The sequence below is a fragment of the Aphelocoma coerulescens genome, chromosome 18 (assembly GCF_041296385.1).
Source record: "Aphelocoma coerulescens isolate FSJ_1873_10779 chromosome 18, UR_Acoe_1.0, whole genome shotgun sequence".
Lineage (NCBI taxonomy): Eukaryota > Metazoa > Chordata > Aves > Passeriformes > Corvidae > Aphelocoma > Aphelocoma coerulescens.
The window spans coordinates 196,759-217,874 of record NC_091031.1 but is presented as its reverse complement, the minus strand read 5'-3'; the positions used below and the strand labels follow the sequence as shown (position 1 = coordinate 217,874).

The window sequence follows — 21,116 nt, the reverse complement described above, 5'->3', positions numbered from 1 at the left end:
GGGAACACGCGCGGCCAGGGAGCAGTTCCGGCGGGAACACGCGCGGCCAGGGAGCAGTTCCGGCGGGGCCGCGGCCATGGAGCAGTTCGGGCGCGAGTACGCGCGGCTTTGCGCGGCAGTAGGCGCGGCCCCGCAGGAGGCCGTGCTGCGGCGCCTGCGGGAGCCCAGCGGGGCGCGGGGCCGCCTGGACCTGGCGGCGCAGAGCCTCTCGCTGCCGACGTGCAGCGCGCTGGGCCGGCTGCTGCCCGGCGCCGCGCCCTTCGCCGCGCTGGCGCTCGGCGACTGCGGCTTGAGCGAGGAAGGTGCGCGCGAGGCCCGCGGCGGGGGCGCCCTCCCGCCCTCTCAGGCTGGGCCTGCGGGCCCGCTCTCCCTCCGGCGGCGAGCGAGGCGCGGTGGCGGGGCGGGAGGTCGCTCGTATCTCAGGCCCGCGGAGGTGCCCAGTCCGTGACCATGCGGCTGGTCACGCACCGCTCGGTTCTCCCTCCGGCGGCGAGGGCAGCTGTGCTGTTGGCCGTGGACGGACGGGACAGTCCGGCTGGTTAAAGTAGCTGGCAGTGAGGGGGCCCCATGGGCAGCACATCCGTGTCCGCAGAGCTTGTCTAGACGTGGGCTTTTTTCAGGGCTGGGGCAGGTAGGTGTACAAACTGACATGTAGTTCTCTGCCCGGACACCTCTTTGAGAATGTATAAATAGTCTCCTCCCCTGAAAGCTCAGGCTCACTTATTCCAGCAGCAGTGGCAGTTTACCAAGTAATTTGTTTATCACAGCCACGTCTCCTGAGCTAGCTGTTTGACGGGATGATACGCTGGGATGAGTAGAGGGTTTCACAGATGAAATAAACAGCTTTTTTTTTTCTACTCAGGTGTAAGACTTCTGTTGCATGGTCTTTGCTCCAACACCACAATAAAATCTTTGGATCTGAAGGTGAGTCTGTTCAAACAGAATTAAGACTGTTCTGTGGTGGAGAAGGAAAAAGGAGCACAGGCTTAATCAGAAATAGAACTGGACTGTGCTGGTGCAGGATTATTCAACAAGATGCATACTTCTGTAAAGTTTTTGTTCTCAAGTGACTCATTCCTTGACTTGTTAACACCATGTCACAATTTTCCAAAGTTACTTTGCAGATCATCTTTATCCATTTTTATTCAGTTACTGTATTTTGATAGGAAGTTATTGCTGTGTATCTTTTGTCAGTTGCTGCTTGGGCAGATGGGGCATGTATAGGCTGTTTTGGGGGTTTCTGTATTGATCAGTGAGTTACTAGCTTTTTTACTTGTGTTTCTGTAGCGTTTATCTTGCTTGCCAATGTCTTTCGATTAGCCTGGGCTTTGAACTAAGCATCTGTCTTCAGATGTGATTGTCACTCTACTGAGAGTGACTTTCTGTCTGTATTCCTCTGGTATACAGCTATTCCTTTGAATTTGCAGTCACAAACAGCATTACTGTCACAAACTTCATTACAGCTTCCTTTCTCATTTGTGCTAGTGTTAACAGAACCCTTTTTAGTGAAGTGTGTTACAATAGTTATGCTTATCTAGAATCACCATTTTCCGTCCCATCGTAGCCCGTGCTGATCCTGTGCAATCTTGTGATTTTTGCAAGCTCTCAATCATGGTGCCCTCACAAGACCAGTTGTGTGTATAGATCCACTGTTCCTCCAGGGTTTATCATTTTGTGGAAGGCTGATTGATAGTGAAACAAATGTTGTTTGGACCATCTTTGCCCAGCTGAAGTTGGTATTACAGCTGGGATGCATCTGGTGGTGTTTGTGGTGTAGGTGGACTGGGACAGGCTTAGCCTACTGATCACCTGGGATTTCTGTTTCAGGGAAATAACCTGCGAACCATGGGAGCTGAGGCTTTGGGAAAACTTCTTAGGCAGAACAAATCCATCAGGAGGTAAAAAAATGTATATACCTCTCTTTGTGCTATTCTTGCCAGATGGAGCACAACATTTGAAAAGGGTTGAGGGTGTTTTTTGTTGGGGTAGGAGGAATGCCAAGTGGTGCAATTTCTTGTGAGGGGTGGGACAGGTAAAGGCATGAAAAGTGGAGGTGCTCTTTTGGAGGACGCTGGGCCCTGGCAGCATCCTGCTCTCTGAAATTGAGTCCACACACGGTGCTGGATGTTTGACCAGGCATACCGTGATCCAAATATCATTCAAGTTCATGCAGCCGTCTGTTTACTCCACGAACACCATTCCTGTCTGATTTCCCTAGCCTAACCTTAGAATGGAACAGCCTCGGCATGTGGGAGGAGGGCTTCTCCTTTTTCTGCCAAGGACTGAGAGCAAACAATTTTCTTCGGCATCTGGATCTGCGCAATAACCAGATTAACCATCAAGGGGCTGAAGAGCTGGCCATGGCACTGACACAAAATACCAGCCTTCAGGAGCTGGGTAAGAGTTCTTTGCCCACGTACATACATGCACGAAAACGCCACATGTATCTTCAGGTTTCTTGCCTCAGTTTCTTCCAACTGGTTGGTGTCATTCCCAATTCCTATCAGTCTGGAATGCTTTGCCAGCTTTGTGCAGGGAGAAGTCACAAGTCCATGGCCTTTGGAGACTGGGAACTGTAATTGGAATCTCTGGAACCAAACCTGCAGATGAAGAATTGTGTACTTGGATTAGAACAGTCTTTAGTGGAGGAGGAAGGGTTTTCATTCCTATTTGTGGTTGGTGTTGGTATGCCTCATGACAGATTCTTAATACTTACTTCACACTCGTTTTGTCCTTATATGGAATTCTGCTGGAATTTCCTTCAGGAAAACGTAGCTTTTGTTGCCAGTTCTTTCTCATCCACAGGTCTTGTCTGTGGAAGGAAGGCTTGTGAGAGCCAAATGTGAGACCCAGACTTGTGTAGATTTTCAACTATCGTGGCTTCCTGCAGTTTCCTAAAGATTTATCTTGCCTTTCTTGCTTTGTCAATTTCCCTCCCTCTCATTCATCTTCAAAGGGGACACAGTATTCACCTGTGTTTGTGCTAAGACCATCTGGGATTAGTTAACTGTGCTTGTAGATATATAAAGAGCATGGGTTCTCTTGAGCCCTGCATTTTTCAGTAGATGTGTGACTACCGTGGTTAAAGTTTGCTTTCTGTATAGATTTGCGATGGAATAACATTGGGCTTCTGGGTGGCCGAGCTTTGCTAAACTGCCTGCACAGCAACAAGACCCTGAAGAGGCTCGAGCTGGCAGGGAATAATGTTCCTGGCGACATCCTGAAAGCTGTGGGTAAGTATGATGTGTGCACAGTAATGAGTCACTTAACTCCTTTCCCAGTTCAGCACTTGGGGGATATAGGGCACTTGCTGCTTCAGAAGAGAGCTAACCCTCTTTCCCTCCCTTTCTCAACAGCATTTCCACAGTGCTTTATGTCGCCTCCTCTTGTCCTTTAGTGAGGGCTAGTCAAGTTGGAAGTGTCGCTTTCACCAGCAAGAGCAAAAAAATAATTTGGATTGAGTTATTAGAGATTGCCGTGCCACGTGAATGTGGGAGAATTTGAGACTTTTCCTCATAGTTTGCCTCTGATGAGCCAAGTTTTGATGTGGCTTATGCAGCACATCCTGTGTCATTGTCCTGCCCACAGCAGAGCTGAGCATCTTTCCTGAGGCTGGGGTGTTGATTACCCCACACACACTGCTCTCTTTGATCCCATCCCAGCTTGTGATGTAAGGTGGGACTCTCTCTACACGGGCCAGCATGAGAAGGGCAACTGTCCTGGTGCTTCTGATAGCCAGTTGTCATCCTGAGTGCTGTCTCTTCCAGCAGTGCTTGCTGTGATGTTGCTTTAGAAACTTGTGCATGCTCTTCTGCTTTCTCTGCATCAGAACAAGCCTTGGATCACAACCAAGACCGTGAGGCTATCCTGAATGAGGCCCAGAACCAAGTGAACATCCTCTGCAAGGAGGTTTTGAGTCTGAAGGATGAGAAGAACAAGCAGGTCAGCAGATGTTGGCAGTTCAAATGGGGTAGCTGGAATCCTCTGCTTTCCCTTGAGGTCCCCACAGAACACTCAGTGACAGTATTATTGTGCACCTGAAGTTGCATTTGCATTTTTATGGGCAGGCACACAGCATAGTTTAGTACATTGGGTCCTTCCTCTGAGCTAGGTTGCCTAGGAATCAAGTGACAGTATGGGTATGGACACATCCCTGCTGAACACATTCACTCTGGATTCTGGAGGAGTTTTGGTTATTTGTGCTTTAGTTTCATCTTTTGCAATTGGTTTGATACTTTCCAAGTGGTGTAAACCTAAAGATTTGTTTTTCCATCTGACACCTCAGGATGCAGAGTCCCTACAGCTGATGACCTTATTCAAATATGCTGATAAACCCATCAGACTTCAAGTTTGTTTCCAGTAGAATGGCTTGACATGTCTTCAGCTGTTGCTGGCAAGAGAAGAATGAAAAATGTAAGTGCTTGTAGCTGCTGCAGTTCATTTTCTCACAGAATTTTGCCTTCTTCACAGTTCATGGATTTTGTGGATGCTGTAGACAAGCACAAAGAAGAAAAAGCCAGGAGCGAGAAGTGAGTTGGATTTCTAAATGTCTTCTGCTCTTTGATGGCAGAATTGAGCTCTCTCCATTTCTTGGCAGAAATTACCCACCTTTTTTTTTTTTTTTTTTTTTTCCCTTTTATTTCCCTCCCAAATGCAGAATGTCTGTAGCACGAGTCAGCCAGCTGCAGGATGCATTGGATGAGCAGTACTCCATTATGAATTCACTGAAAACCAAGTATGGAGGAGGAGAACCTTTGCCTTCCCACTGTTTGTGCTGTATAAGCAGTGCCGAGCAGAGCTTCTGAGAAGGGGGATAATCGTGTAGGGTAGCTGACTTACTATTTTGGTTAGTTCTGCAGTAGTATCCAGAAATTACAGTCAGATCAAGCCTTTGAGTTTGCCACACTAGATACTTAGCCTGCTTTTAAGTAAAATTACAGTGTATTGGTGTAAGACAAAGTGAATTACAGAAGGCGGGAAGAAGGAAAAAGGATTCTGCAGATGGGATGGGAGCATGTTCCTTGCATGGTTTACAGCCTGGCAGGAATCGGTACCTGCTTTCCCTTGCAACTGGCAGTGTTCTCTGGGAACCGCTGCAGGTATTGAGGAGCCTGGCTTGGGAGCAATGAGGAAGAGCTGCTCAGAAGAAATGTTAGGTTATGCAGAGCCATATGCACATGGCAGTGGTTAAACTTCAAACTGCTGAGCCTGCCTACTTTAGTTCTGCCAGGTAAAGGCAGTGTTACTATGCCATGCAGTGATGTGGACATGTCCCTCTTGGACAAAATCAGCAAATTGCTTCTGCTACTCATGTTTAAAAATCTGTCTCTAATTTTAAACAACTTTGCAGTGGTAGAAAATAGCTGGCTTTGTTCTGTGAGAGCAGGCAAATCCTGGAGGGGTCTGGGTGGGGAGAATGGCTTGTGGAAGACAGTGCAGGGCAAATGCAATGGGCACCAGAACCCTGGGCCCTGAGAAGCCCCAGGTCACTGTTTGTAGATGCTGCTGCGTACAGAGGTCAATGGTGTCCTTTTCCCAGAAGCAAAAAAATGCCTCATTTAGTTAGCCTGATTTCATCCACTGCCAGATGGATATTAGCACCTTGTACCAGGTGGCATAGAGAGCTTGCTGCAGTGTCTGCCTTGGAAAAGACTCTGGAAAGTGCTTCTCTTTATAGGCTGCAGATGACTGAAGCTGCCCTGGCTCTGTCTGAACAGAAGGTGCACAACCTGGGAGAGCTGCTGAATGCCATGAAACAGGAACAAAACTGTGTGGCTGAGTGCCACTTCAGGGAGCTCCAGCAACAAAAGCAGGTGAGCTGGATAAGTCCTAGTTATGTTTGAGAGCAGGGCTATAGGTCATAACTGGTTTGTGTAGATTTGGGGCATGCTGGATGGAATAGGGAAGCATGATTTTTACCACTAGTTGGTTAGCTAAAGCCACCATGACAAAAAATTGTTGTGTAAATTAGATAGATGGGTGCCAGGTGTGAAGAGGAGTCGTGGTGTTTATGGGGTAGGTTGGATTTAGCTGGGTGTGATATTGGTTGGTAGTGCAAGAACTAGGGTGAGTACAGGTTTTTAATTTTGATTCTGTTTGCAGGAAGGTGCTGATCGGGAAGGGAGGCTTTTGCAGGACTTGTCTGCTGCCAGTGAGAAAAATCTGCTGCTGAGAAACCAGGTAGGAAACCAAGTCCAAGTCTGAGAAGTGGCACTTGAACATGTATAACATCTGCTCCATACATATGGTCTCTACTTTGATCCTTGGTTGTGTGTCTCTTTGTTGTCCTGTACAGCCAACTTTCTCTGCTGACAGGAAAAGAAAAACCTTTGTGGTGGTAATTTCCTTGTGTAGGTGGATGAGTTGGAGAGGAAGTGCAAAGTTCAGCAGGATCAGCTGTTCCAGGTAAAACAAGACTTGACCAACACAACAGCGGAGCTGAAGCTGCGGGCTGTGGAGGCTGAAGGTGAGTGGAGGAGTAGAAACAGCTTGTGGACATCTGTGGTTGGGGTCGCTGTTCCTGAGTCAACAGCACAGACAGCCAAGGAGAAAGGGTTCGCAGAGATGGTGAAAAAGTATGAATACAGCTGTGTGGCAGGAATGCCAGAACTGTGATATGCCTGCTTTTAATCTGCAGAACGTCTGGAAACGGAGAAGAGAAGATTTAAACAAAGCCTTGAAGACATGGAATCCCTTCGGGTAAAAGAGGTAAGGATGGGGTTTCTGCAGCATCCTGGTTAGTCTTTCTTTGGACCTGACATACATCACCACTGGAGGTCATTGCTGTGATATGCTCTTAAAAAAGTTAAAAAGTTAGTGGGCTCAGATTTGTTGTGGGAATAATGGGCCATTTTTTCAAGCAAAGCCTGGCTGAAGAGATCACAAGACTTTCTACCAGCTAGTAAGATTTTCTAGCTTTCGAGAGTATGGGCCAGAGTGGTATGTGATGCTACAAGAGAGGCTGGGAGGCTGGCCTTTGTGTTGGTCTGTGCAGAGAGGTAGTTACAAATACAGAATCTTTTCCTGCGTCTGAAATGAATACACTTTAATGTTTTAATCGCTTATGCACAAGCAGTCCTTTAACAGGGCTCAGCATGCTAGTTCCTTCTCTGCTATGTTTCAAGGGGGGTTGTGTCTGAGTGTGGATAGGCCAACAGACTACAATCAATTCTCTTTGCAGTGTTTACTGAGGTCTGAAATCTCTCCAAAATAAAATTATACTAATAGATTTCTCTGAATATATCGAAATCTTTTAAGAAAAGACACAGGCCAGGAAGATTTTACCAACCTTACAGCTAGAAAATGAATCTGTTGTGTTTTGTACCACTTGACACTGAAAGCTTGGACTTTATCTTCCTTGTGGCCTGGGAGGGATCTCTGTCTAAAAAGTCCCAGTTTCTAGAGGGCAGATTGTATCTGTATTACAGTTTCCTAGTGGAGTTCTGGGAGAGGTAAGAACTTTCCTTTGGTGGTAGATGGTTCAGTGAGAGGATGCTTCACTATCATGATGAGTGGTCCTGCTGCTTGCTGTGCCTGGAGATGGGAATGGTTTTCTGTCACTTGCTTAAATGGTTTCTGCTTCTTTGCAGGTGGATCGTATGACACAGCACATGGAGGCCAGTGAACGTTCCATGCACAACAGGATCCAGAGGCTGGAGGCCATCAGGATATCTCTGGAGGAGGTGAGAAAAAGTGCTCTAGGCACGTTTGAACACTCATATAGCGGTGCAAAGAGAAGGCTGCCAGGAAAGCTTTGTGGAGTCTTCCACTGCTGACCTTTGTGAAGATTGTCGTGTGCTGTAAGGAGGAACAGAAAACAGCAGCATACCAGCTGAAATTATTTTTACTGCTTTGAACTAAGGAAAAAGGTTCCAAGGAGAAACTTGTAAATTCAGATTGGACAAAAATAAGGATTCTGTTGAACATGGTTAGAGTGTTACCAAGATTTGAATTCACAGGTTTTCCATGTTGTCCCAAGGAGTGTAGCATGTTTATTCATATATATTTCCCCAGCTAGATCCAGCACTGCTCTTTCCTACTGCCTTGTTTTGGAAAGCTTTACCCATTACTTGTCCTCATATAACTGAAATTCACACTGAGTTTAAATAGCAGCCGTGGAGTGAGGAAAGGTTTGTCATCTTGGTTTGCTTTTGCTGTCCCTGAGTGAGGAGAGCTGTGTCATATTGTAGCCTGAGAGTGGAAGCTGCTAATGTTTTCTGGTCAGTGTTACAGCAATGCAGCTTCTCTGTCTGGAATGATTTTCCATGTTTCTGTGGCAGGAGCTGAGCCAAGTCAAAGCAGCTGCACTAACTGAGCGAGGACAGGCAGAGGAGGAGTTAATAAAAGTCCGGAGTCAGGCACGCTTGGAGGAGGTAAGGACAAGACCTGTGGGAAGGAAGTGGTTTGGCTACCTACTCTATATTTTAGTCTTGGGGAGCTGCTACGTAACTCCTCTCTGGGTTTCACTGACTCACAAATGGTGTGATTGCTGAGGAAGGAGTCCTGAAAAGTCCGATTTTAATTGTCTTCAGTAGTAACAGAACTGATGTGGATATTGTCATGGCAGATTTAATTTAAGTTGCCAGCATCTGAAGCCAGCAGATGGATGTTGATCGTTCTTTTTAATGACAACTCTCATGGGGTGCTCCTGTTTCTCTGAACTCTGAGAAATTTCTTCAGGTGGGTACTGCTGCTGGATAAATAAAGTCACTAGTATTGAACTCTGTGAAAATGGCAATGAAGTTAATATCCTGTGAAAGAGAAAAAGAGATGATGGAAATACACAAAAACTGTTAGAATATTTACTTACTTTTTACATCACAAAAGAAAATGCTTCACTGAGTTACAGAAATTTGATGTGTGGGACCCAGCAGTTGCTTAGCTGCATACATAGCTGCAGAGCCATTTGAGGTATGGAGGAAGTGAAGGTAGAGCATTGGTTGTAAACACTGGCGGTGGCATCGGTGCATCTGGCAAGGACCTGTCTCAGTTTCTCATTTGAGTGTTTCAGTCTTTGTCAGTGTTCTCTCTGGCAAGAGGAAGCAGCTTGGGGTCACTCCTGAGTGCAAGGAGCAGGGCTGTGTCTTGTGCTTGTCAGTGCTAGTTGACTCAATAAAGGATTCACTGTATTAGGAACAAAGAGGGGAGAATCCCTTCACAGGAATGAAGTGGGACTGTTTAATTTTCATTTTCCTTTGTGTCTTACAGCAGCAACAACTAGAACACCTAAAAGAGAAGCTGCGGTTGATGACTGAGTCAAGGGATGAAGCTCAAAACTGCTGCCTTAAGCAAAAAGAAATGGTTGCTGAGGCCCAGGCCAAAGCCAAACAGTTGAGCCTGTATGCTGATGGACTCAGGAGGAGGCTGGATGAACTTCAGCAGGTAGCTGGGATTGGAGTAGATATAGTCACGACAGGGCCAGAACAAGTTGCTGAAGTTGTTTGGTTGTTCATGGGTTTGTCTTTGTGTGTCAGGACCTGGCCAGTAAGGAAGAGGAGAAAGTGACAGAGCTAAATAAGGTGAAAGTGGAATTACAGGAGCAGATTGGGCACTTGGAGGCTGAACGCACGGCCCAGGATGGGCTGAGAGAGAAGATTGCAGCTCTGGAAAGACAACTGAAAGGTGATGGATCCTTTCATGCTTCTCAAATGGTAATGCTGAGTTAGCCTGCATTGGGCCTGGAACTGAGCTGTGCTCAAAGGTAGTGACAGCAGTGCTTCCTGCCTGTGTGTACACCTATGAGTTGTACTCTCCATGCAGGGAGATACAGGGATTCCTGTCCTCATTTTATAGAGACCAAGACTCAGATGACCACCCAAAGCTGCACAGCCAGCAAGATGTTTGGATTTCCTGCACAGTGAAGTGTGCATGCTGTCTGTGCAGAACCTCTCATGTTGACTTATGCAGCTTCTCTTTTGTCCCTGTTGACCATACCACTTCTGTTGCCTTTGGCTTGTTCTTATTTATTCTAGGGATACCCTGATTTTCTTTTCTAATGCTGTTTTTTCACAGCCCTATCCAGTAATCACCGTGAAGCACTGCTGGACAAAGAGGGTGAGATCTCTCTGCTGCTGGAGAAGCTGAGAATGAAGGAGGCCGAGATCTCCAGGGTGAGGGAAGAGGAGGCGCAGCGAGCAAGTTTCTTGCAGAATGCCATCATGGCATATGTGCAAGGATCTCCCTTGGGAACCCACAGTTCTAGAAAGTGAGAGCGTGGCTTAAAGGATCCAAATACCTGCTGTCAGGGAAAGGGTGACCAACTCAGGTACAACTCCTTCTTCCTAAATGGGACAGTTTTATCAGAGTGGGGTGACACAAAGGCTTGCAAACAGAAAAACGCTCTCGCTGTTCAGAAACCTTCTTCCTGACAGCGTAAAGGAGAGGAGGAAACAGCTGTTCAGGCTCATGGGTCTGAGTCCATGATGTGGAGCCCCTTCCCCTGCACTGCCACAGCCTATCGGCACAGGGGGTTACTCATTACTGAGGGGGGTTGTGTGTTCCCTGGCAGGGTCCTGCTGCAGCATTTGTTTGGATGCCAGGGCTATTCACAGAGAAATGTGATAAAATGTGACAGGAGTGTTTATAGTTCCCTGTGGGCCAGAGCGATTTGCTTTGCTAATGGGATCCTGAAACTGCTGGAAACACCAGATATTACCCACCTGTGCTTTTTCACCCAGTGTTTACAGGCAGAAGCAGAGTCTGACAGGGCCCTCTCTGGCTTGTTTACCCTCCCTGCTGTGGCTCTCACTGTATTGGTGGGCAGTAGACACACATTCAACATAGACAGAAACAGCTGTATGGAAGGGCTTTGGGTGCAGTGTTGTTCATGTCTTTGTGGGACAGCTGGGCTTTGGCCGTGCTTCTACTTATACAACACTGAGTGTCAGGGAAAGGGTGAGTGGGTGATTAGCTGTCAACATCTGTGCTTCTTCACTGTGAACTGCAGCCCTTAGGTGAAGATGTCGTGGCCAGTATTGCAACAGGATTTAGTTTCACTGGCAAATGGCAAGATGTTCTCCTGGCTTCTCAGGCTCCTAGAACTGAGTGCTATGGCCTTAACCTGGAGAGGAGCAATGCTTCTGGCATGACACTGGAGAGTTGCTCAGAGCACAAAGGGGAGAAGGTGGTTCCTCTCCTGACAGCACAAGTCCTTGCAAGGGTTACGAGAGTCTGAATCGGTGAAAGCAGGAGCTGCTGTCAGGCCAGCAGTCTTAAGAGCCTTGAGGGAGAACCTTGTGAGAATGGGGTGGGAACGTATCTTAGAGTACGTATTTTAAGAGACACCTGGAAAATGAAAGTTTCTGTGTGGATTGGTTGCTTTGTGTTCATGATTTTTTATTTTGGGTTTTGCTCTGCTTTTTTAATAAAGAACTTTTGCATTTTGCTATTAACACTGGAGAGTGGCAAACTGAATGTTTGGCTGATGTGGAGGGTGGGACCTTCTGCTGTGTTACTTTCCTGAAGACCCTGTCAGCCTGTCCTGGAGCTAAAAGGCTGTTACAGATGGATAAGATGGGTATGGTTTTGGTTCTGGACTAAGATAAAAGCAAAGAAGCTGGGAAGCTGTTCCCTAGTCACAACGAACAGAGCTTGTGGCAGTAGCTACTTTGTGGCTGCTAGGCAGTGCTGCAGACCCGCAGGTAAGGGAAAAGCAAAGCCTGTTGTTTTCAGACAGGGCCACTAGTGTAGGCACCTCTGTTCCCGGCAGGATACCTTGGGGAGCTGGGGGGAGCCAAAAGCCATCTTCCTGCAGGATTTTTGCTACTCCATCTTTGTTCCTCAGCAGCTCTGGGCAGATGGCGGTGAACTGTGCAGCTACAACGTAACCAGGTTTTAAAGCTTTGTCCTCGCGCCGGTGGGCCCCAATGCGGTAACCGGCCCTGAGCAGCACCCGCCGCCTCTTTCACGGGGCGGGGCCGCCGCTTCTCTGTCCCACCGCCCGCGGCGGAGCCGCGTCTGGCCCCGGGAGAGCGGCGGGGGCGGGGCTGGCGGGAGGCACGGGCCCTGCCCCCGATGCACGGCTCCGCTCGGCTCGGCTCGGCCCCGCTCCGCTCGGCTCTGCACGGCTCGGCTCCACTCGGTTCGGCCCCGCCCCACCCCGCGGGCGGTCACTGCGGCGCAGTCGCGGCGCCGCCATCGCGGGCAGATGCAGGCGATCAAGTGTGTGGTGGTGGGCGACGGGTGAGTGCGGGAGGGGCCGCCCCGGCCGCGCCCCGGCCCCCGCAGCCCCGCACCAAACGGGCCCGGCGGCGCCGAGGGAAGGAGGGAGGGCTGGCCCGGGCCTGCGTCCCGGGAGAGCTGCTCCGCCGGCGGGAGGCCGCGCGTCAGGCGGCGAGGCTCGGTCCGGCCTGGATTGACGAGGGCGTGGCTCGGGTGGGGCTGGGCCGGGGGCGGCGGGAGCGGGGCCGGCGGGAGGCTGGGGCCTTGCTGCGGCCCGCGCAGCCCTGCCCTGCTCCTTTCATAGTTCATGAACTTGGGTGCTGCCTGGGTAGCAAACACAGGCTTCCCTTGGGTTTTACATCTGCCTCCTTGTTGTTTTATTTAGGTGCCGGTATTTCGCTATTTTTCACTGTACGTGCTTGATTCATGACAGAGTCCTCCCGAAAATCTTGATGTTTGCAGGTTTCGTATGTCCTTTTGTTGATCCGAGGAGAAATGCATTGCTCTTTCTGATTTCACCGTGTGCTCCTTGTCACCCTTTTTGCTTTTTTCTTTAGGCTCTTCCTAAATGCCTTTTTCTGGGAACACATCTGCCTGCAAGATGCAGGCATGCACTAGATTTATGCTGCTTTGTAACTTTCCTAGCTCATCCTGCGTATTTTTCCTCACAATTCCAGTTTACTTTTCTGATCACATCAGCAAGAACAGAGCTGAGTTACTCAGCCCTAAATGTGAACTGGTCTTAGGCAGGGACTAGACTTCCCCTTTCTCGTGTGTGCCACCCCCTCAAATACATGTTTGTGGTGAGGCCTTCCAGGTTTCAGCCTGTGTGGGGGCTAAAGAAGGGAGTAGGAGAAAGCCAGCCACCCAAACAACACAGCCTTATTGCAGCGGGGAGAGGAATGACTGGGAGCAGAGGATGTTGGAAAGGGAGTTCAGCTGAAGGTTTGCTGTCTTGTGTTTTGCCTTAAGACCAAGTCAACAGTGCAGACTAAATGAAGTTGGAAACACATAGATACACAGTTTTTGTGAATTACAAGCTTCCCTGTTTGGTGGGAGAGAGAAGTCAGTTCAGGAGGAAAGTTGGACCAGTCAGCATAGCGGTTCATGACAGAACTTCTCCCTTCTCAGACCGAGGGGACCTAATCCAGAGGAGAAGTTGTAATAGTGGTTCGTCCTCTCTGTGCTTTCTGTCATCCTGGTGTGTGCAGGAGACTGTCGACTCTGTTCCTCTCGTCTGACGTCTTTTCTTACGTCAGTCTGGTTGCAGAATTGGGTAGGGGATACCCAACTCTGCTAGCTATTCAGCTTCACCCAGGCACCTCACAGCCAGCTTTCCCTGGCATTGGCACTCACGATCTTTTTCTGGAAGGTTGTCTGCAGTTCACAACTTTCTCAATGGTAAAGAGGTTGTTCACACTGCTGGTACTCCTCCGTTCTTACAGCGAAGCTTTCCATTAGGAAATCTGCAGGACTGGTTAAAGTCTGTATGCTTACACTATTGCCAGCCAGGCCTGGCCTGGCCCTTGCCAGCTGCCGCTGCTGGGCTGACCAATCCTGCCAACCTCCAACAAAGCCCTGAGCTGGTATTTTCATCCTTCACTAATCTTTTTCCAAACCTTCAGTGGTCAGTTTTAAAGTCCAGTATTGTTTATGGATACTTATTTTTTTTCCCCCTTTGTATTTATTGATAGTGAATTCCTGTATCTGAGGAGCTTGCAGAATTCTGCATTGTTGCGTGTTTTTTAACCTCACTGTTTATCCATTTTGCTGAATTACTATGCATCTGTTGAGCCTAGCACACAACCCTAATTTATTGCCTCTCTTGGTTCATGAAACAACTGTATTTTGACTGATGTCTTGCTGAGGGCTGAATGGGTAGGGAAAAGGAGTGGGAGAGAGTAGGGTCAGGAAGTGCTCGGGCAAGGCGTACCTTTTGAGTTCAGGCCGTGTCTGTGACAACTAGGGAGTTCTAGCCTGCAACAGGTTTGTTTTCTCACACAGTAACTTTATATCTAACCTTGTGTTTTCTGTGGGGGAAGGGTGAGTTTTACTGCCTTAATGCTCCATGCTGTACCCTTCTTTATGCTTGTCACTCTTACCCTCTGCAGAGCTGTAGGGAAGACCTGCTTGCTGATCAGTTACACCACAAATGCCTTTCCTGGAGAATACATTCCCACCGTGTAAGTAATGGCCTTGGGCTTCAGTTGCTTTTTGATTCGTATGCACGTGTGTGTAAAAGTTGGGTTTGTATGTGAGGAGGTGGCTGTTGCAAATCAGACTATGAACTTCACAAGTGAGGATGATGCTGTGGCTTTGTGTGTGAGGAAGGCAGATTGTCCCCACTGGAACTGTGCTGCAATATCCTTTCCTGATTCACTGCCCCTTTGAATTCCGTATAGAGATTTGAAGGTCACCACAAAATTGTCACTGATGGGGACTCCTCCTTGGCAGGTTCGATAATTATTCTGCCAATGTGATGGTAGATGGAAAGCCAGTGAACCTGGGCCTCTGGGATACAGCAGGGCAAGAAGACTATGACCGACTGCGGCCTCTTTCCTATCCACAGACGGTGAGTGCTGGGCTTGGACTGGCTTGTGACTGCTCCCTCTCAGAGACAGGGAGGCATCCAAGGACAGGCATGCTTCTTCCCTTTGAGGAAAGTCTGAGTTCTTGCAGCTGCACCCATAATTCAGTTGTTTAAGAAGTATCACATCTGATTTTTCCTAAGAGATTGTCCTTTTCTAGTCCCTGCTTTGTAATGGTCTTCGAAGAGTTATGGGTGCCCCAGGGAGGCTCAAGTAAAAGGAATGCTGTAGGGCTGCTGTGCAAGTGTAGCCAGTTCCATATTCCCATTCTCTCTCAGCAGGACAGATCCCCGGCTGCACTAGGAGTGTTGCTGGGTGTAGCAGTTCCTAAGCAGCTGTGCTGCTGGTGAAGCCCTTAGCGCTGTTGTTTGAGGCCTCAGGCTCTTAACATGCAGAGCCCAGCACTGTGGAAAAAGATGTAATCATACACTCAAGATCTATTCCTTCCCTCTCTGAATTAGTTTAACACCCTTAATGGGGAAGAATTTCTTAAAGCCACAGCAGTCCTTGCTTGTGGAAGGAGGTTGTCCTTTCTCAGGCTCCCTCTGCAGCCTCCCTCCACTGTCTCTAGCTTTTTCTTTTTGCACAGCTGACCCTCTTGTTTCTGCACAGGATGTTTTCTTGATCTGCTTCTCCCTTGTGAGTCCAGCCTCCTTTGAGAATGTCAGAGCTAAGGTAAAGTATTCTCCTCCTGGGTGAAACAGTAGAAGGGAAGAACTAGTGACACTCCCTGCCCCACCCAGCACCACACCCTACAAGCCCAAAACTTCAAGTAGTAATGTTTTGGTGAGGGAAAGTCGTAGTGTGCAGGTTTTAAGCAGGGCCTACTTTTTATTCATGACTTCTTTGGCTAAGTTACTGCCTTTCTGAATCTGCGTTTTAAGATAAGGGATGTCTTAGAAGCTAAAATAGAGTTAAGGGCAGCACTGTGTGCAGAGTTAGCTGGCAATGTCTGTCATGATTCTTTGTCTCAGTGCCTTCATTATTACATCTGCACCAGTCTCTTTTTGCAGAGCATATTAGAACCGTAGGCAGCAGTATCCTGTTCAGGTGTTGCCACCATGTCAGTAGTAAACCTCTCGTTGCCAATAGTAGGAATGCATCCTCATGGTTATGGCCACTCATGTAACTACTTTTCTTATCATGCCTCTCTGTTTCAGTGGTACCCTGAGGTCCGACACCATTGCCCAAATACACCTATTATCCTGGTGGGCACCAAGCTGGACTTGAGGGATGATAAGGACACCATTGAAAGGTTACGTGATAAGAAACTGGCCCCCATCACCTACCCCCAAGGCTTGGCCATGGCTCGGGAGATCGGTGAGTCTCATGAGCAGACAGCTGTCGGTGGCACTGAACTTTGTGAGTGGGTGAGGGACAGCGTATGGTGGTAGAACTGGAGTGGTTGAGCTGGAGCTCTCTTTCCCCAGGGTCGGTAAAGTACCTCGAATGCTCTGCCCTGACACAGCGGGGCTTGAAGACGGTGTTTGATGAAGCCATCCGGGCTGTGCTCTGCCCACCGCCTGTGAAGAAGCCTGGCAAAAAGTGTACCATGTTTTGAGGGCTGTGGCCTAGGTGTTGGCTCAGCATGCTGTCATCCTCTGACAGATTGCATATTAAGCTGGGTGTTTCTGAAGGGGGCTGGGATGTGTAGGGCCCTTCATCATGTACGAAGTCAGTGTTTTTTAAATGTCTCTTTGATTTAACGTCAGTGTTGATGTGAAGGGGCAGTGGGGGCAGGAGACCAGCTGGGGACTATACAGCCCCCAGGGGAGGTACAACGGGGAAGGCAAGGTAGCTCCTTCGGGCAACAGGCTGTTTTGGCTCTCCTGAACTTCAAGTGGAAGGGGCTGAGACATCCATCCTGTTCTGGAAACACCTGTTTTCAACCTGCAGGTGAAACAGGTGGTGAAGATCCTGGTGGGAGCGGGGAGGGAGCTGATTTCAATGGTGCTGAAAGACAAGAATAGCTGGGAGGGTGGTAGAGTCTCCTTGCCCAGCCTGCTGTGGCTAACAGTTAACAAACTGATGCTCTAGCAGAATGTTCCTGAGACTGTTAAAGAAATCATAACCAGCCCTGGAAGGGGTCAACGTAAATGAGAAGCTGAAAAACTAATCATTAGGTGCTTTATTGGGTACTAGCCAAACTCTAAGTGAAACAGCTCTGTGCAATCAATGCATTTGCCTTTTTGTGTGCACACCCTAGGACAGCATGGTGCTGCTCCCCCCCATTAGTCTTTAGCAGGGCCTCCCCCCAAAATCCAGTCTCTGCAGAGCAGGGCTGGGGTTGTTGCCTCTATTTTTTTTTTTCTACTAAAGACAGCAAAGGAAGCAATGAGGAGTCTGCTAACTTCTTTCCCTTCCCACTGAAAATACAGATAGACTCTGTGGATTTGGATGGAACAGGGAGAGCTTCTGAAGGGTTGTGGGGGGGGAACAGGGTTGGAAGAGAGGTCCAATTTCTAATCATCATGTAGAGTGACAAGATAAAACCTTATTTGGTGCAATAAACATTCTCCATGAAGGCGTATGTGAGCTTTATTATATAGCAGCCTTGCAAAGCTGATTTTCTGCCTCACCTCTAATACAGTCTTCAGCCCTGCTGCCCCTCCAGCAAGAGGTCTGTGTCATTGTTTACAATCCATTGTTTACTATCCAGTTTACATCTGTGCAGTACTCATATGAAAACTGAGGCCAGGTGTGAAATGCAGGTGTCATCTTAGGAGACAAGAAAGCCCCCGTCAATCATCAGTGAGCTGCCAGTTGTCATAGCACTCTTGTCACTCAGCAGGAAGAGAATGCTGTTCACCACATCATCCACCTCTGCAATCAAACACAGAGAACATCTGATGGCCACCTCAAATTGTACCAGAAAAACAAGCACCTAAAAAGGTCTGCCTTTGACCTCTACAGGTAATTAGAGCTGGAAAGTGTTTCTGCCTTCAAACTGTGCTTGATGAAGTGTCCAGGACAGTGTGGCTGAAAGCTGGACATCAAAGTGTCCTTGTGATCAAATGATGCTTAGGTCACAGCAAACACCCAGTCAGGTTTATGAGCAGAGTAAGTTCATTTCACTTGTCCCAAGATGAGGAGGCTGTAGAAGAAGCAAGAAGGAGGTTGATTCTCACCCTGTCCTGATCAAATACTTCAGGAGTTCAGCCAAAATGCATTCAGCAGAGCTGTCACTTGGCCCAAAAATCAGCAAAGTACTTCTGGCTCTGGTGTCAGTGAGAAGGAAGGCTTGGAGAAAACAAGAGCACAGCCTGGGAGCAGACCTACATCACTGACCTGCAAACTTTCCCAGGGGAATCCGATTAATCATGGCAGCAGATTTCTGAGGATCACTCCAGTTAATTCTCCCCATGTCAGTCATAACCACAGTGGGGTTCACAGTGTTCACCCTAATCTGGGACCAGGAGGAACAAACAAGCTAACCCAGCTGCTGTGGTTGTGCTCAGGTTCAGCTTTCACACTTTTCTCTCACAGACTCCTACCTTGTGGGGTCCCAGTTCCATTGCCATTACTTTGCTCAGCATATCCAAAGCACTTTTTGTGGAACCTTTAAGAGAAGGGAAGAACAGGAGGTATTTAACTGCATAGCACCTGGTCTGGAACACACAGGTATTTCACTACCCAGAACTGGCAGCTGGCAGCTTGGTGACTATGGGTCTCCAACTGGTCAAAACTGAGAGGGGCACTGCTAAAGCTGCACACACTTACAGTAAACAGCATGATCCCTCAGTGCACGCTTTGATGCCTGGCTGGAGACATTCACAATAGCACCTGCCACCCGCTGTGCAATCATCTGTCGAGCAACTATCTGGGAGGGGGTAGGAGAAAAAAAAAAAAGAGGAATGTCAGAATCCTAAAAAGAGAAATCATTATTTCACTCCACAGGACTCTCAATGGGCTATTATGGTAGACCAAAGAACAAAAACATCTGGAGGAAGCAAGTCCTCACTGCTTCCTGCTTACAAGAGAGTCAAAGCAAGAGCCCGTGACGGGGCTGTACATGTAGGTTGTCGGGTTGACTTTGGACTGCAGTCCCTCCAGCCCCGACAGTGGACACATATCCCTGCTATGTACAACAATTTAGTCACTGCTTTTCATGGAGGCAGCTGCAGCAACTGTTCTTCCTCACCTGGGAAACATGAAGCACAGCCCCAAAATTCACATCAAGAGACCTACAAATAAATCAAATTTAAGTTACAGAGTGGTTGTAGCCCAGCCCAGAGAACTGTTTTGGGAGGCAGCGAAGGACAAGTGCTGCTGGTCTCTTGGAAACACTGGTGATAGTCTAGGACATGGACAGAAATGCAAAGTGTAGGAGGAGCCAGAATGGTCAGGTGTGAATGCAATGCACTTTCCATTGGCTGCAAGCCTGTCAGCATGTGGGGAGGTGCAGGCATCAGGCACATTTTGAACAGGACTCTGCTCTTACACAGCCTAATGGAATTCCTCTGTCAAAGTTTAAACAGAGCCCTGGGTGTCAGCCAGGGCAGATGACTCTTAGGTCAAGCAAACCCTTCACATAGATTTATAAAGCAAAGCTGCTGTAATAGAGGCAGCATTTCTTCTGTTTGCCACATTGTGCTTCCTTAGTCAGGCTTCCACCTGCCACTTCTGCAGATTTATCTTAGTAGAATCCATACATTTTATGTTCTAGTCACAGACCTTTATTATAGATTCTCAACAGCCATTTTCAACATAGGGACACAGCATGACCCAGTTTCTCAGAAGGACGTGGACTCGACATAGCCTGTATCCTAAAGCATACTCACAACAAAACTACAGAGCTTTTCAGAGAAAAAAGATGTCATGTTACTGTAGTTAGCAAATTTAATTTCCCACCGTGACTGTTTTTTGCTTCCTTACCTGGCTTTGTTGTCCCTATTTCTGAAATGTCTTAGCAACAACTACCTTTCAATTTAACCAAGCTGGAACTAGACTGGAAGCTCTGAGCTTGATGAGCAGCAAAGGCACTCTCCTCCCGTGCCAGTGGGATGGCAGGTACACCCCACCATTCTGGAGGTGACACTGTAGGTTCTGGCTACTTACAAATGGATGTAAGAGCCAGTGCTTGGTTTCCTTTTGCTGTTTAAGGAGTGAAAGGTGATGATGTAAAAAATGAAAAGACAGTAAAGAAAAAGGACATACGCAGTAACAAATCGACCAACACGGGGCATTGCTAAAAGTGTGCATGTCAGCCTGTCTGTTGTCTGTGCCTCAGCTGCTGTCTTTGTTCTTTCCAACTACTTCCCCTCTAATAACAACACCCTTTTCTGGAAAGCTCTGCCGCCGTTTTTGACGTTCACAGCTTTGAGACGCCGTGGCGGGCACACTCGGCCCCAGAGCTTCCCGTGGAGCTGCGGTCACATGCGGGAGCCGCCTGGGAGGCCGGGGCCGAACACTCACCGCTGCAGGGCCGACCGCGTCACCTCCAGGAACGGCTGCAGCTCCGCCACCGCCGCGTTGTTAACCAGCAGCTCGAACGGCCCCGCCGCGCCCACCGCCGCCTCCACAGCCTCCCAGTCCGCCAAGTCCAGGCAAAGGGTCTCGATGCCCGGGCACTGCGGCGAGGGCGGCCGCCGTGGGCGGGGAGCCGCGAGGGAGCCCGGGGGCCCGATGCGGGGTTATTGGGGCGGGGGAGGGGGAGAGGAGGAGGGGGGCCGGTACCTCCCGCGTGAGACTCTCCAAGTCCGCCGCCGTTCGGCTCAGCGCGGTCACGCGGGCCCCGGCCCTGCTCAGCGCCACGGCCACGGCGCGACCGATCCCTGGGGGGAGACGGCGTCAGACTCGCCCCGGCCCGACCCCCGCCCCCGGCCCTCCGCCCGCGGTAACCTTTGCCGGCCCCAGTCACCAGGGCCCTGCGTCCGCGGAAGCTGAGATACGACTCCATGTCTGGACTGGACTGTGGCCGGGGCGGAGTCCGGGGGCGCGGCGACCCGATAGGGCGGGCGAGCAGCGCGATCTTTCCTCGCTTCCGGGGCCGGACGCTGCCCGTCGCCCAGGGAACGCAGCACGAAGCCGGCTCCAGGCTCATCCGGCAAGACGCACACAGAGGTGAAGTTTCTTGGCTCTCACTCTTGACAGGAGCAGCTTTGAGCGACCACAGCAACCCAGGCTGATGAAAAAGAGCTGCCAGCTCTGCCCCCTCGAAGTTGCTGATGAAGATGACAGTTAAAATCCTCATTATCTCAATTCTTTGAGTATATTTTGTTAATCAGCATTTGCAAGGATTCTTCTCATTCTTATCTGTTCTCCACATCCCAGTCATCGAGCTTACTTGCTTTTTGGCCCTTGGCATCACATGAGCCTGACAGGAGGGCGTAGTTTTCTGGATTAGTGGGTTTATGGTCCATTTTTGAT

At 49.0% G+C, this 21,116-nt stretch overlaps 3 protein-coding genes across 7 annotated transcripts; 2 read left to right on the top strand and 1 right to left on the bottom strand.

Annotated features, from left to right (window-relative positions):
* Positions 1-56: 56 nt before the first annotated feature.
* On the top strand, positions 57-14,344 carry LRRC45 (leucine rich repeat containing 45). Of its 2 annotated transcripts, XR_011155697.1 has the most exons (18): positions 57-302; positions 863-924; positions 1,828-1,898; positions 2,219-2,397; positions 3,105-3,233; positions 3,830-3,942; positions 4,471-4,529; positions 4,658-4,735; positions 5,678-5,813; positions 6,103-6,180; positions 6,355-6,466; positions 6,638-6,708; positions 7,590-7,682; positions 8,280-8,372; positions 9,208-9,381; positions 9,474-9,621; positions 10,012-10,264; positions 14,271-14,344. XR_011155697.1 is itself a non-coding variant. In XM_069032396.1 (17 exons), the coding sequence occupies exons 1-17, from the start codon at positions 77-79 to the stop codon at positions 10,206-10,208; spliced, it is 2,019 nt and encodes a 672-aa protein (XP_068888497.1). In that variant the 5' UTR covers positions 57-76; the 3' UTR covers positions 10,209-11,392. The 2 variants fall into 2 exon arrangements, 1 of the variants encoding a protein (XP_068888497.1); XM_069032396.1 differs by lacking the exon at positions 14,271-14,344 and having other exon boundaries at positions 10,012-11,392.
* On the top strand, positions 11,979-17,394 carry RAC3 (Rac family small GTPase 3). 4 transcript variants are annotated; one of them, XM_069032410.1, is made up of 7 exons: positions 11,979-12,159; positions 12,545-12,570; positions 14,271-14,342; positions 14,614-14,731; positions 15,360-15,422; positions 15,908-16,067; positions 16,178-17,394. In XM_069032410.1, exons 1-7 carry the CDS (start codon positions 12,013-12,015, stop codon positions 16,306-16,308), a joined length of 717 nt encoding a protein of 238 aa, XP_068888511.1. In that variant the 5' UTR covers positions 11,979-12,012; the 3' UTR covers positions 16,309-17,394. The 4 variants fall into 4 exon arrangements, with proteins under 4 accessions (XP_068888511.1, XP_068888510.1, XP_068888513.1 ...); XM_069032409.1 differs by having other exon boundaries at positions 11,979-12,180; XM_069032412.1 differs by lacking the exon at positions 12,545-12,570 and having other exon boundaries at positions 11,993-12,180.
* Positions 17,268-20,955, bottom strand: DCXR (dicarbonyl and L-xylulose reductase). The gene is made up of 8 exons (XM_069032408.1): positions 20,589-20,955; positions 20,424-20,521; positions 20,163-20,317; positions 18,889-18,931; positions 18,468-18,567; positions 18,242-18,306; positions 18,036-18,153; positions 17,268-17,570 (listed from the first exon to the last, which is right to left on the bottom strand). Exons 1-8 carry the CDS (start codon positions 20,938-20,940, stop codon positions 17,467-17,469), a joined length of 1,035 nt encoding a protein of 344 aa, XP_068888509.1. The 5' UTR covers positions 20,941-20,955; the 3' UTR covers positions 17,268-17,466.
* Positions 20,956-21,116: the final 161 nt, after the last annotated feature.

What these genes read in the sequence shown, in the direction of transcription:
- LRRC45 (XM_069032396.1), top strand. Translation starts at nt 77, where the DNA reads ATGGAGCAGTTCGGGCGCGAGTACGCGCGGCTTTGCGCGGCAGTAGGC. An exon ending in GAAAAAGCCAGGAGCGAGAA is followed by an intron (nt 4,530 to 4,657) that starts GTGAGTTGGATT and finishes TCCCAAATGCAG; the next exon opens with AATGTCTGTAGCACGAGTCA. An exon ending in GCGGGCTGTGGAGGCTGAAG is followed by an intron (nt 6,467 to 6,637) that starts GTGAGTGGAGGA and finishes TTTAATCTGCAG; the next exon opens with AACGTCTGGAAACGGAGAAG.
- RAC3 (XM_069032409.1), top strand. Translation starts at nt 12,013, where the DNA reads ATGCACGGCTCCGCTCGGCTCGGCTCGGCCCCGCTCCGCTCGGCTCTG. An exon ending in TGTGTGGTGGTGGGCGACGG is followed by an intron (nt 12,181 to 12,544) that starts GTGAGTGCGGGA and finishes TGTTTTATTTAG; the next exon opens with GTGCCGGTATTTCGCTATTT. An exon ending in GGAGAATACATTCCCACCGT is followed by an intron (nt 14,343 to 14,613) that starts GTAAGTAATGGC and finishes CCTCCTTGGCAG; the next exon opens with GTTCGATAATTATTCTGCCA.
- DCXR (XM_069032408.1), bottom strand. Translation starts at nt 20,940, where the DNA reads ATGAGGATTTTAACTGTCATCTTCATCAGCAACTTCGAGGGGGCAGAG. An exon ending in TGGAGAGTCTCACGCGGGAG is followed by an intron (nt 20,318 to 20,423) that starts GTACCGGCCCCC and finishes CCCTCGCCGCAG; the next exon opens with TGCCCGGGCATCGAGACCCT. An exon ending in GAGGGATCATGCTGTTTACT is followed by an intron (nt 18,307 to 18,467) that starts GTAAGTGTGTGC and finishes CTTCTCTTAAAG; the next exon opens with GTTCCACAAAAAGTGCTTTG.